The sequence below is a fragment of the Etheostoma spectabile genome, chromosome 22 (genome assembly GCF_008692095.1).
Source record: "Etheostoma spectabile isolate EspeVRDwgs_2016 chromosome 22, UIUC_Espe_1.0, whole genome shotgun sequence".
Classification (NCBI taxonomy): Eukaryota; Metazoa; Chordata; class Actinopteri; order Perciformes; family Percidae; genus Etheostoma; species Etheostoma spectabile.
Genome location: NC_045754.1, coordinates 11,928,655 through 11,941,391, shown reverse-complemented (window position 1 = coordinate 11,941,391; position 12,737 = coordinate 11,928,655). Strand labels below are relative to the sequence as shown.

Here is a 12,737-nt window from a genome sequence, read left to right as displayed (position 1 = left end):
TTTTGTAGCCATCATCTTCTTAGCTCAAGTGCAGTCCGGAGAGATGTGTTTTTAGCCTGTCAAGGAAGATGCATAGATTTCTACAGAAACTTCTCAAACCTCCTCAGTGTGTTCAAAGGACTTCCTGTATATTTTTGATAGAATTTGTGTAAATACACAGCTCCATCAGAATTGCAATCATCAGTGGAGTCTTTGCAGCATGCAGTGAACCATATTTTGATAAAACAAGGAATGATTGGGACATGCTGAGTATACAAAAAGAATTATAGTGCATAAATAGTTTGAGATGAAGCTTTTTTTTCTGCTGTAAAACCTCCCTACCATTAGTACCCATTGTAATAGATGTGACTTTATCTTGAGCACAGCTGCTGCCCTTCATGTAAACTATAAACGTTTTACATCTGTTGTTCAAGCCTGCGGGGGGTGAGTTTAGGTTTTTGAGCATCACATTAAAGCTGTCACAAATTCTGCTCAATTACAGTTTATTAACTATACAAACAGCAGTGGCCTTAATCTTTACTGTCATCACACAAAACATCCTGTTTGGATTTTTTTCACTTTGCTCGACTGACAGCTGCAAAGTCAGGTGAAGGTTGTGCTGTAGTTTTGGAGAGGACATGACTGAAATGAGCTTATTATGAGTCAAATATGAACACCGATGCTAATGTGACACCGCACTGCATTGATTTACACTTATTTGCTGTATTTGGTCCCTAATTGGTCTATTGTAACAAAATGAAAACTGGTTTTAACCAAAACAAATTATGGTTCATGGCCTACCACCTTCCAGGATTTAATTTCTGAAGTTGTTTCCCTGTGTGTTTGTTCCCTCTGTGGAATGATAATTGCTAAATCCTCTTCAAGCACAGATTTTTATGATGAGCCATAAACAAACAGTGAGGAGCAGGGACAGTTTCCGCTTAGAGTTGGGGTAAACCCCTACTTTTCTAACCGGTCTCTCACACTGATATGTCAGTGTTAGTTTTTCTCCATGACCTCATGCAGAGTTACAGGCTCCTCCAGATTCCTATTCCCTTAAAAAGAAAACCTATATTGTGTCGTGCCATCTTTGCAGTCTAGGTGAAAGATATTGTTGTCTTTGTGTGTCAGAACAAAATTCAGCAACAGCAATTCAAAACGCGTATCAAAATTTAATAATGCTTTTATCCCTTAAATTCCTTGTCCAGCTTATTGCTTTTGTTTATTCAGCAGCCAAAGTCCCACATTTTAACTTTCCACTTGCATAACTCCGCTCTGTTGTTATTTTTCCTCTCAACAGGATTTAAGAGTCAAGCTGGAGCATGAGAGAGAAAAACGGTATGTTGGAACCTCCGTATTGTTTTTTCTACTCCTCTGTCCAAGCCTTAACTCTTCAGTTGAGATCTTTTTTGTTATGCTTTGCCATGCCTGGGATTTGGGTGTTTAGTGGAAATCACAGTTACATGCCAGAGTAGCATAAAGAGAGGGAAAATTCCTGCTTTGACATTTAGCCGCAGCCTTGTGTTTTCAGGCTCAGACGGGCCGTTTAAGGAGGGGAAAAGAAAAGAGAGAGGGCCTGAGAGAGGGAATGACTGAAAAGACACTGTCCAGTCTTCCAGGCCCACCCCAAATTAATACTTTATCTTCTGTGTCTTCTTGTGCTTTCTCTTTGTCTTCAACATCCTTCACCCTGCTGCCATCTGTCCTCCCCCACACCACCAGCCTCACAATTACTTAAGAAGCAAAGCATGGTTACACTAACTCCGTCTTATAAGCAGTTTTCCCACCAAGGTGTCTTACAGTTTGTTACCACATGTGTGCACTTTGAAAGCTAAGGCGCCCAGTATAAATACCAGATCTTTAGAACTGGCTTCATTTGGAGCTGAGCCTCATTTTGTCTACGCTGGAATTGCAGCTTCCATGTATGGATGCTGTGTGACTCTCAGGTCCTTGTCTGGCCATTCAGCATTTAGCATTGGTAGATGTCCAAGTTCACAGACAGACTTCTGTCCCCACCAAACCCTCGTTCAACAACCCACACAGAGTCTCAACTCCAAACAACTCCTTGGGGGGGGATGACAAACACAGAGTGTACTGTACAGTGGAAAAAAACATCCAAGGGAGACTGACCAGGACCTATAAGAGTAATTGCCTTGAATAATCAGAATATAGACCAGGAGAACAAGCATTGCTTCAGTGAGGCAGTGATAAGAAAACCACAGGCTCTCAGGAGTGAGAAAGAGAAAGGAAACGGCACGGCTCCTCCATCAGAATACAGCTTCACATTGGGCCTCTCTGCTTTTTCACAGCCCTAATTGGCTACTGCTGAGTTAGAGACGAGTTTTTCATGTCCCTGTCTCTCTGTGTTTCTGCCTCCCTCTGCTTCTCCATCTCACGGTCCTCTTCTCTTTCTCAAGAGCTACCCTCACGCCGCAGTGCTGTCTTGGAACAGACAGGCAACAGCTCACCCTGGAAGACTCCATTCAAAAGCATCTCTTATTTTTATGCACTTTTTTATTCATCCTCTGTGAATTCACACTATCTCTTTTTTGTCATGTTGTTAGTTAGCTTTTCTACATTGTGTGCTTGTCCAAACTCCAACCGCTTTTACTTTGATTTACAGTCGGGCCTGTTTTGGAAATCAGTTGGTTATGCTGAGTTTGTTACCTCACGGGATAAAAAACTAATATCACATTGTAGCATTAGTATTTATTACATATGGAATGTGTTTATTTAATGCTGCTCTAATCAATGTTTTTATATTAACCATATTATCAATGGATCTCATCATTATGTATACATGAAAGGGGTAACTTGTAGTAATAAACCTACCAAGGATTATCACCAGAATCTGCAGTTCTACAGAGCATCTTTTATCTTGTTTTGGTTTTCTGAAACCCACATACACTACCTGCCCAGAATCAAACCGCCGACAAACAAAGTTAGCGACTAGACGTGGACGTAGTGAAGCATTTAGCTGCTAAGCAACCGGATATAAGGACAGTGAATATTGGACTTGCATTCATTAGGTGGACAGAAACGTGACTCCAAATAAATGCTAATATTGCTTTGTAACTGCTGGATCTGTAAATAGACAACTGTTTTGCTAGCAGGTTAGCAGCATATCAACTTAAAATGTGATATTATATCCGTGTTGTGTTTACCAATTGTTTCCACTGACCACAAGTGGCCAAAAAAAGTGTTATGCAGGTTTAATGTTTATATTTCTAGGAAAAAATGCATAACATTGACCAAGGCTGCATAACCTAGCATTTATAGTCTAAGCTTGTTCGTAACTTCTGTCTGGAGAGGGGTTAGGGTTTTTTTAAAATAAAAATAATAAGAATAAACCAAATCCAATATAAACCCTAATGAAAAGTAACTAAACTACAATCCTGATCCCTCCTCAAAAATTGTACAACAAACCCCTCAACTTGATAATGAAGGCACTAAGTTTATTATGATCACATTTAATTATTAATTATTATTGAAACTTCATTTCATTCTTAAGAACACAGAGGCTAGATATTATTCTTTTTTTCTTTGAAAAACTGTACAATCATAATCCAAGTTTCTCCCTGTGTGAATTACACGTTACATCTGAGCACAGCACTTGAGGTATTAGGAGTCCCTGAGTCAGGATAACCGTAGTGTCTGGCTGCAATGGAATCTAATTGGACGGTCTCTCTTTTCATTGGCAAGCGCTGAAGGTTTGGGGCAGGAAATAGGAGCTGCGTCTCTCTCTTCCCCCTGGCTCTGTCTCAGGGTCTCCTGCCAGAGAGTAAAGGAACAGAGCCAGGCCATTTTTTTCTGGTGTGATTGTGTCCATGAGAGAAAGGGTAAGAGAAAGGGAGAGTGTGCTGGGATGTGTGAAAGCATTCTTTTTACTCTGCAAATCTGTGTGTCCACACATGCTTACACAGAGGAAGGAAAGCCATATCTTTTGGAGCAGCATCCTCACAACCCCCCCTCAACCCCCCACACCTCCCCCATATCCCTCCAGCTCTTTATCAGACACATCAACGGCGAGTATAAACAGAGACGGAGAGCGTTTAGCTGTACTGCTGCTCGCCTCTGATCTGCAGGCCTCCCTTTTCCCAGAATCCTCTCCTCAAATGAGGGATCCAATGAGCAGTCATTAAGATAGCCAGAGCTTTGGCCTCTGATGAGGAAATGATGGGATAAAACCAAGTCCTTTTATCAGGATACTATAAAGAGATAGAGGGCTGCGGATTCTTCAAAAGCAGAGAGTGAGGGGAGATGGATAGAAAAGAGAGGAGAAGAAATGCCAAAGAGAATCTCCTTTTCTTTCTTTCCTATTTTGTCAGGCTGTCTCCTTTTATTTTCCCTCTCACAGTCTGTAAATATCTCCACGTCTCTGTATCTGTCAGTCTTTAAAAAGAGGAGGGAAAGACACACATCCTGCTGCTTTTTGCTGCCGCTCCAGATTTTTTCCCCTTTCCTCTCAGGAAGTTTCCCATCTGCCTTTGTGCTGGCTTAGTGGAGAGGCCCAGTGGTGTTGAAACAGTGGCCGATGCACACACTGATTGGGAAGCACACTCATGCATGTTGAGTTTTACAAACATGCACGCAGTCATATATACACTCACTACAAACACTCTCTGATAACCCCGGACAGACAGAGTATGCACACTCAGTCATACACGTAGGCGTACAGTAGATAAGATATTTGTATACATCAGAGGGGTTTACTCTGGTACTTTCTGTTTTCATTGCATTGATTAATGCCCCTTTAGCATCAGCTCCTCTCCTTGACCCAGATGACCTTTTTTTCTTGTCACCATAGAAACATTGTTACAAATAGATTAGAAAGACAAGTTCGAAAACCAGTAAATAATAGGAAATAACTGGATCCACTACATCTATACTGTAACTCCATTTATTTTTTCTATCCCTTCTTTTTCTGTTCTGTGTCAATGGCAACAAACCTGTGAACTATGAGCAGCTATAGCTGCCAATCAGCTGCTATTTTTCTTCTTTTCTTTTGCCAAAATCCCACCTCAGACTGGGCTTCAGAGTCTGATGTCATGAAATGTTGCAGCTAGACACAACACTAGCTTCTCTCTCCGACCTCTGACCCTGCCGGCGTTCTCTGCTTCCCAGAATCATCCCGTTCCAGAGGCCGCTGAAAGTCAAGGAGCTGCTGCAGAAAGTGACCGAGGCCTTTGGCCAGCAGATGGACATGTTCTTCATGGAAAAAGAGGTACAAGAACAACGTTCGAAAACAAGAAAGCAACAAATACTCTATGCAGTCCCATTGCAGCATTTGAGTATCTCAGGAAAAACCCTGATTTCTGAGTTTTCTCTGTGAAAATCCCTTAACCTTTACAAGGCTTTAACATGATGACATCTATAGTACGTCATGCATGTGCTGATGCTTTTACATGTCACCATCCTGGAACAATGGGGAATTAAAGGTCATGTGCTGCATGTTTTCTTGTCCTTTCAGTTGCTGCTGCCCCTGAAGACCCAGGAGGACCTGGATCAGGCGGTGCTGACGTTGGGCTGCAGCTCGGGGACCAACGGGCTGCTCAGGATACTGCTAAAGACACCGAAGAACAACCATGTGAGTTCCTAGCAACGTATTGAACACATGAAACTGATCATCCACTATAAGACATAAAATAGACAATGAGCGATGCACCAATGTGTAAATAGTAACTATAACCACTGGGTTGGTAACAGCTACGTTGGTGTCTGTGTCGATAATCTTTAAGTTGATAGCAGGGCCGGCATGTGTGTGTGCCTAGAGTCATAGCCTTGTTCTTTCTGACCACGGTGGGAAATCTATAGCAGGAAAAGGTAACCCTCTCCTTGATATCATGTTGTTTATGGAGAAGGAGAACCAGGAAATGAGAAGGGGGAAATGCAGCCCTACCAAGTCACGGCCAATCGGACCAATCACAGTGTTTTGCGATCTGTGTCACCGCAATGTTTTTTGAGAGGTGCATGTCAGGCTATGGCGCAGGGTCCAGATTTGGCTCCGTGTCTCCGTACCTAAAGTGTTGATTTAACACAGAAGCATAAATTGGCCTTTATTGTGAACTCAGTTGCTTAAGTCATGTCTTTTTACAACCACACAACCTTTAAAGAAGTCAGCTGCATCAGAGCCACTGTTTGCTCTACACAGTCACTTAGAGGACACAACCGTCCCCCACCGATACTATGATGTAACAGCCCTCACTTCCTCTCCTGATTCTTTTCTCTTTTTCTGCTTGCTCCATTTCCCATGTACTCTCTCTATGTAGTACCTACAGGTGAACAGCAGGGACAAACAGAGCGAGATGAGGTCATCGCGGTCATTGGGAGATCTGAAGGGCTCCCTGCTCAAGGGCTCGGAGAGGGTGCGCAAACACTCGACAGGTGAGCCGGCTTCTAGAAGCAAAATGTCAACGGCTATCAGACCTATCGGGATGCCATTACAGCTCTATCAGGCGCTGTTTAGATGTAATGTCTCCCAGAAAAGTCAAAAAAGAAACAGAGAGTTACAACCAATCCCTGCTGATGCCAAGATGTCTTGTTTACCTGCAAAGGCCTCAAGGAAGGCTTGTCAGTTTACAAAACAGAGTCATGCCAAAGTCATTGGAATGTTAATGGAAAGATGAGGGACATGCTTTGTCAGAATGGACGAATGTAAATTGGTAGTGAAAGTGACAACTTGAACAGCCAGAGAGTTGTCAGGTCAGAGCAAGGACAAGAGTGTGCTCTCATACCAAGCAGCTCTCCATCTGCTTCCTCACCTTGATCAGTTAGTCCTGAAGATGCTCAGCCCAAAGGTAACAACATATTAGGGCTGAATAATTTGCAATCTTTGGTTGTTTTTGCTACATATTGCACCTTCTACAATCATGTTAAATAAAGTAATAAAACATAAATGAAACATCCACTGAAAATAGGACATTTCCTATTAACAACCCATGATGGGTAACATAATTGCAACATTTAACTTATGAAAAACGGTAAATATAATGAAAGAGAAATAAAGAATGTTAAATCAAATGTTACACCAACCGTAATATTTCACATTTGATTAATCGCGGTCTTTACGGTTAGCAAGTCGCTTTCTTTCAAATTGCGATTTCTATTTGAAAACAAGTAATCGTGCAGCCCTACAATATAAGCCCCCTAAGCTCACTAATGAACACTAAAGTATATCTTGTTTGTTTATACTGACCCAAACCTTTGGGGAGTTGCAGCAAAGCCCAACTTTGTTCACTTAGATTTTTGTATGTATTAAAAACCAATAAATATTGTACGCATTATATTTTTTTCCACTGTTGGGATAATCGTCACCAGATGGTTGGCTTATCTAATCGGTTGATCGCTGTCGGCGCCAGTCTTTCTCACGTAGCCCCGATAACATCAGCGGCATCACCATCCCGAGTCATATAAATTGTATAGAATTACCTCGCTCTCTATCAATTCCCCCCGCCAGCCGCAAGTCTGAGAGGCTGAGAGATGGAAGTAGAGGGAGTGGTGGCAGATGAGAGGTGACAGCAGAGCCGTCACAGTGGATGGTTGAGTGAAGATGTGATGTGAGCCCGGGTACCTTAATGACATGTAGCAGCAGGGGGGAGAGGAGAGGCAAGGAGAGAGGAGAGAGATGCAGAAAGAAACCGAACTGTGAGCTTCCAGTCTAAAACTAGACTGTTTTGTAACCGTCCCTGTACACCTTGGCACCTTTAGGCTTCTGTGCACTCTTTCGGTACTACTGCCAGCTCAGCCAGCGACAGACAGACTTTCAGTAGGTGTTCTTACACTGTCGAAAGAGTCAAGGACGAGTACTGAGTCTCCGCTGCAGCTCAGCCGGGGGAGCGTTTGTCTCAGTAATTGAGGTTAGAGGTCGCGGCGGTGTGGTTTAGTAAATCACTTCTCGTATTCTTGGCACTATTGAACTTGTACCCATGAATTACCTAGTAATGCTGTATTCCCTCCCCCGGTTATCTCTTCATCATCTTCCCCTCCCTGCTGTCCCTTCTCCCCCTCAACGCTCAATTTCTCCTTTTGTTCTCTGATTTTTCTCCTCCTTATTTGCACTTAATTCTTCCATTCCCCTCTGCGCTGCTCCCTGTCCCTCCACCTCCATCCACCCTTTCAAACTGTCCCAGGTTCCCTGCACACAGGTCGGACGTCCCCGCCTCCTGGTAGCGTCCCCGAGGAGCAGCAGCAGATTGCCCGCCAGGGTTCCTACACCAGCATCCACAGTGAAGGGGAGTTCATCCCTGAGACCCAAGACCAGAATGTAAGAGCATGTCCTGAGTAAAGAGACTGTACATTAGGACAATTAAAAAGACCTCATTATAATACCATGTTCTAGATAAACACTTCTCTGTGATTGGGCGGAGGTGTGGTTTAAATCAATGTTCTTTATACACTGAACAGAAGCTTGCTAGTCTGGCTAAAACATGTTGTAACTTGAGCAGTCCCAGTCAATGCACTTTAATAACTAGCTTTCATAACCTTCTAATTTTGCTCTTTTGTTTAAAGATATTTGGCTAGTAACCTGAGTATACACAGAAACACTCAGTTTAACGGTTTAACACAACAAAGGTCTGACTTCCTCACCTATGTGGGACTCATTTGTTAGCATCTACCTTATTACCCCTATATTATTTTTTAATTTGGGCAAGACTTAAGAGAGGCATACTTGTCATGGCCACTTGGCAAGAAGCAAAAATAGTTTTGGACATAGGACAGCAGAAGACATGAAAAGGGGTGGCATGCAGCAAAGGGCCGCAGGTTGGAGTGGAGTCGAACCCGGGCCTGCTGCGTCGAGAAGTAAACCTCTATATTTGCGCGCCCGCTCTACCAACTGAGCTTTCCGGGCTGAAGTCTTGTGTTCTGCTTTTGCCTCACAGGGCCACTTATCAAAGGAAATATAGACAGCATAAAGCTCATTTTTAAACGTTTGACTATTATGTAGTTTAATGAACAAGTTTACTGTTTTTCGAACCAGACCATGTCACAATGTTGTTTCCTGTCGGTTATTGTAGGTAAATTGTTCATTGCCCAATATAAACTTTCTAGGAAACAGGAAGCTCCCGGCTTGTTGTGCATTCAAATAAAGGGAGGCTCAATTTGTCGCACTTTCTCTCTGATTACTCTTTCGGTATCCATGGAGATGAAGTCCAGTATATTATTATTGATTATATATTTTTATTGGAGCTCTAGTAGTAGCAGTAGTATTGTACATGGCAGCATAAGATACCGTTGAGAATTGTTTTTAATGTTTCTGCGTATAACCTGCAGCTTTCAAAGAGACAGACGTATCATGCCCCTTCACATTCTGATATTGCGCTGCAGTTATACACACTGCTTTATCTGCACTGCTTTATATTCTCTCCCACATGATTGCATCCTCTGTGACCCTCGATTCCCCTGTGTTGTTATATCTGTCAGATGCTGGATCCATTTGCGAGCGCAGACAACTCTCTGTCGAGCAGCTGTCAATCAATAGATCAAGCACTGGACAGGTGAGTCATCATGCAATGTGGGATTTATACCGCTTGTCTGTGGGGATTTAGATTAATGATGTGCACATTCATATTGCAGAGCAGAGATATGAGACTTGGTTTGCATCACAGTCTTTGTGCTTGTTAACACACTCTGGTGTGATCTTGTGTGTGGCAAAACACACACACACAGAAGCAACCTAGAGGCTCTCAGTGAAGTTTGCAAACTGTGTCAAAGGCCAGCAGAGCTCCCTGACCCTGTCTGTGCTGGGAGGAATCAGGTCCCATTGCTGTTGCCATGGCGACACAGCTCTTATCTGGACGCCTGGATTCCTCCGTTATCAAGAGAGAGACGTGGGGGGGGGGTTGAAAAGTCTGAATGTGAATCAAATGGAAAAGAAATGTGAGGTTGAGAGAGCGGAGGACGGAAACAGCTCTACCTGCACGAGGCTTATCTGGGCTCCAGGCTTCAGAACAATGGCAGGAAACGAGTCCATGGAACTTTTCCCTGCGAGGGGGCATGCGTGCCCCTTATCCAGGGTCTCGTGGCCCTGCGCCGCCCTGCAGTCGACAGAGACGTCACTCACTGTTGGCTCGGCGGGGCAGAGCTGGCCACAGTCAGTCGGGGGGGGACAACACACATTTACTTGATTGACCCGATGAGAGTGGAGACATTTAATGACGGAAAGTTAGTTTCACTGCCATTTCAGAAATTTAGCGCCACAAACTTCACTTTCCCTTTGTTATTGGTAATGCAGAGAGATTCTCAACATTCAGCTTATCTTTTCTATTTCAGGACATTGTTATTTTACAAGTTCGACTGAAAGCTCAGTAGATTAAACGCCCCAGTCATTTGGAGGCATTTTGTGCTGCTTTACAGTCTGAAGTTTCAGACCAGTAGCTGTAGCCAGACTCTGTTTGAAGATAAGGGGAAATTACTGACTGAAATAGCAAAATGTTTTTTTCAACTCCCCCCGTTCTCTTGTCATTTCAGTCCTCCTTACTCGCAGAACAACCGTGACAATAATTACCTGAACCTCAACTATGAATACAAAGGTAAGAGAAGAGAAATCTGCAGCAGTTCTAAAAACGGCTTCTCTGCTGTTGAGTCAACTCAAACGCAACGGAAAGATAAAGAGAGGTGTAAAACGCTTGTTTATTATTAGAACGTTTTGTCTGTCTGTTTTTTGTTTTTTTTGTTTTTTTAAAGTTCTCCTGTAATTGTAGCTACCCAATCAGTTTCACATAAAAAGAACTAAAGCTCTGTTCGTGCAGCTTCTGATTATCTATGATGTTTTCCTGTTGCAAATACCCTCTTGAGATTACTAATGGAGGAGGGAGGTGATATTATTTGATGGTTTTATCAGGGAGTAAATACTTAAAATGGGGAATGGGTTATTGTGGCGATATTTAATATCTGAGGTATATTTATTGTGTCTCAGGAGGTGATGAAGGGAGTGTGATAGCATCATAACTCTTCCTACTTTTTCTTTGGCACAGTCTCCTCTGAGTACCCTTTGTCCATCTCATTTGTCTCCCTCATCCCATCTCTCCTCTTCATCTTTTTTTCTACAGTTCCAAACAGACATTGCTGCTTTCCTGTCTTTTCATGATCACTTCCCTTCTCTGTCCCCTCGCCTCTAGATGCCCCCCTCCTCGTCTGTTCCTTGTCCCTTGGCTCCCTGTCTGTCCCTTTTCCTTCAGAATGCAGATCAAATAGAGCAGGATGACAGATAACGCCACAGTAATCCTCATGAACAGACGAACCACAACAGCTCCTCCAATCTGGTCATTTCTTTCTCTCTTGCACTACCCCATGCTGTAAATTAAAAAGGGAGTGCTGCACATTGTGTACACAGACTGGGAGTGTGGGAGCTTCATGTAGCTGCAGCAGCACTTAAAGACTCACTTGGGCACACATGCATGCACGTGCCTGCACACATACATACACACACTCTTCCCTCCCTGATGTAAAGCTGTGTGGCCCTTCCTGCTGAGGGCTACAGTGTTTGTTTACCATTCCCTGTGAGTAGATTTTTCCTCTCCATCTCGTGCTGCCAAACACAAAAAATAACTCCCGTCTCCATGGGATACGGCCACAAAAACACCACGAGGGGAGGCAGTCATCTGACAGAACAGCTGCTTTCAATTGCAAGTGGCTCTGCTGCTCTCCATTCTCTCTCTCTCTCTCTCTCTCTCTCTCTCTCTGTTTGTGTGTCAGTGCTCGCCTGCGTCAGCAGTGCTCCCCACCTGCCTTTAGTTACTGCTCCACTGGGTTCAGAGCTAAGGCTAAGCTAGCACACGTGAGCTGTTTTCACTTTCTCTCTTGGCTGCAGTGAGCTCTGTTCGCTGTGTGAAAAGCTGTCTTACATTCCGCTGCTTTTGAACTCCGCTTTGATTTGACATGTAGAGATGAGCAAAGGCAATGTAGTGTCTGTCAGATGTGATCAGCTGAAATGTGAAACTCGATTATCCTTAAACATATTAGGCATCAACATGTTAGAGTCTAATTAGCTCCAAGCAATTACATGATTGAACTTAAACGTGATTACACACAAAAATGTAAATTGAGGAGTACAGTAAATGTAAAATGAGAATTCAGTTGATGTTAAGGCATCAATTACTACCTGACAACTCTTCCTCATTGCTCTCTCTTCAGGTCGCCATGGGAAAGGAGGGACTTTCCCTCGCCAGTTCCAGTTACCCAATCGCAGCAAGGATTATGGAGACCGTAAGAAACCAGCTTTGCTAGAGCAATAACAACACCACTATTGTTTCACAGATTACACAGATATGCTGCTATGATACAGGACAACACAGACAGATTCACACAACACTTCCAAGGCACTCTCATCGGGTCAGATTTTTTAACTTGAGATGGATAATATTATTCACAGTGCCTCCTCCTCACATTTCTATCACTTCTTTTTCACTTCCAGATAAAATATTTTCAAATATCTGCAATCTTGTTTCGCTCTCTGGGTAGATTTGGTACACGAAGTCCTGGCTTGCGGTTCCAGGCAGCTGCTAGTAATTGCTTACTCAGAGGCTAACCTTGGCTAGCAATGATTTACGTTTCCCTGCGGTGAACCCGAACTTGTATAAAAACACAGCGCCATGCTTCCTGTCTGAGGGGAAGTGGGACAGAGTGGCGAGAGGCACTCTGCTCTGGCTGGCCCTAAGTCTTGGCCAAGAGCTCACTTTATGCACAACACCTGTAAAGTAACTATGTGAAAACAGTGTAGAAATCATTCACAGTGCAAACAAAAGCTGCAGTTGTGTGTG

At 43.3% G+C, this 12,737-nt stretch overlaps 1 protein-coding gene across 1 annotated transcript in view; it reads left to right on the top strand.

Moving 5' to 3' along the window:
• Positions 1–12,737, top strand: part of map3k22 (mitogen-activated protein kinase kinase kinase 22) — a gene marked incomplete at its 5' end in the record, with an annotated part of 39,342 nt that overhangs the window by 19,155 nt on the left and 7,450 nt on the right. Inside the window, 8 exon segments of the mRNA XM_032504375.1 lie at positions 1,280–1,317; positions 5,104–5,203; positions 5,450–5,566; positions 6,249–6,363; positions 8,109–8,242; positions 9,400–9,473; positions 10,447–10,508; positions 12,112–12,183. Of these exon segments, the coding sequence (XP_032360266.1) occupies positions 1,280–1,317; positions 5,104–5,203; positions 5,450–5,566; positions 6,249–6,363; positions 8,109–8,242; positions 9,400–9,473; positions 10,447–10,508; positions 12,112–12,183 (712 nt within the window).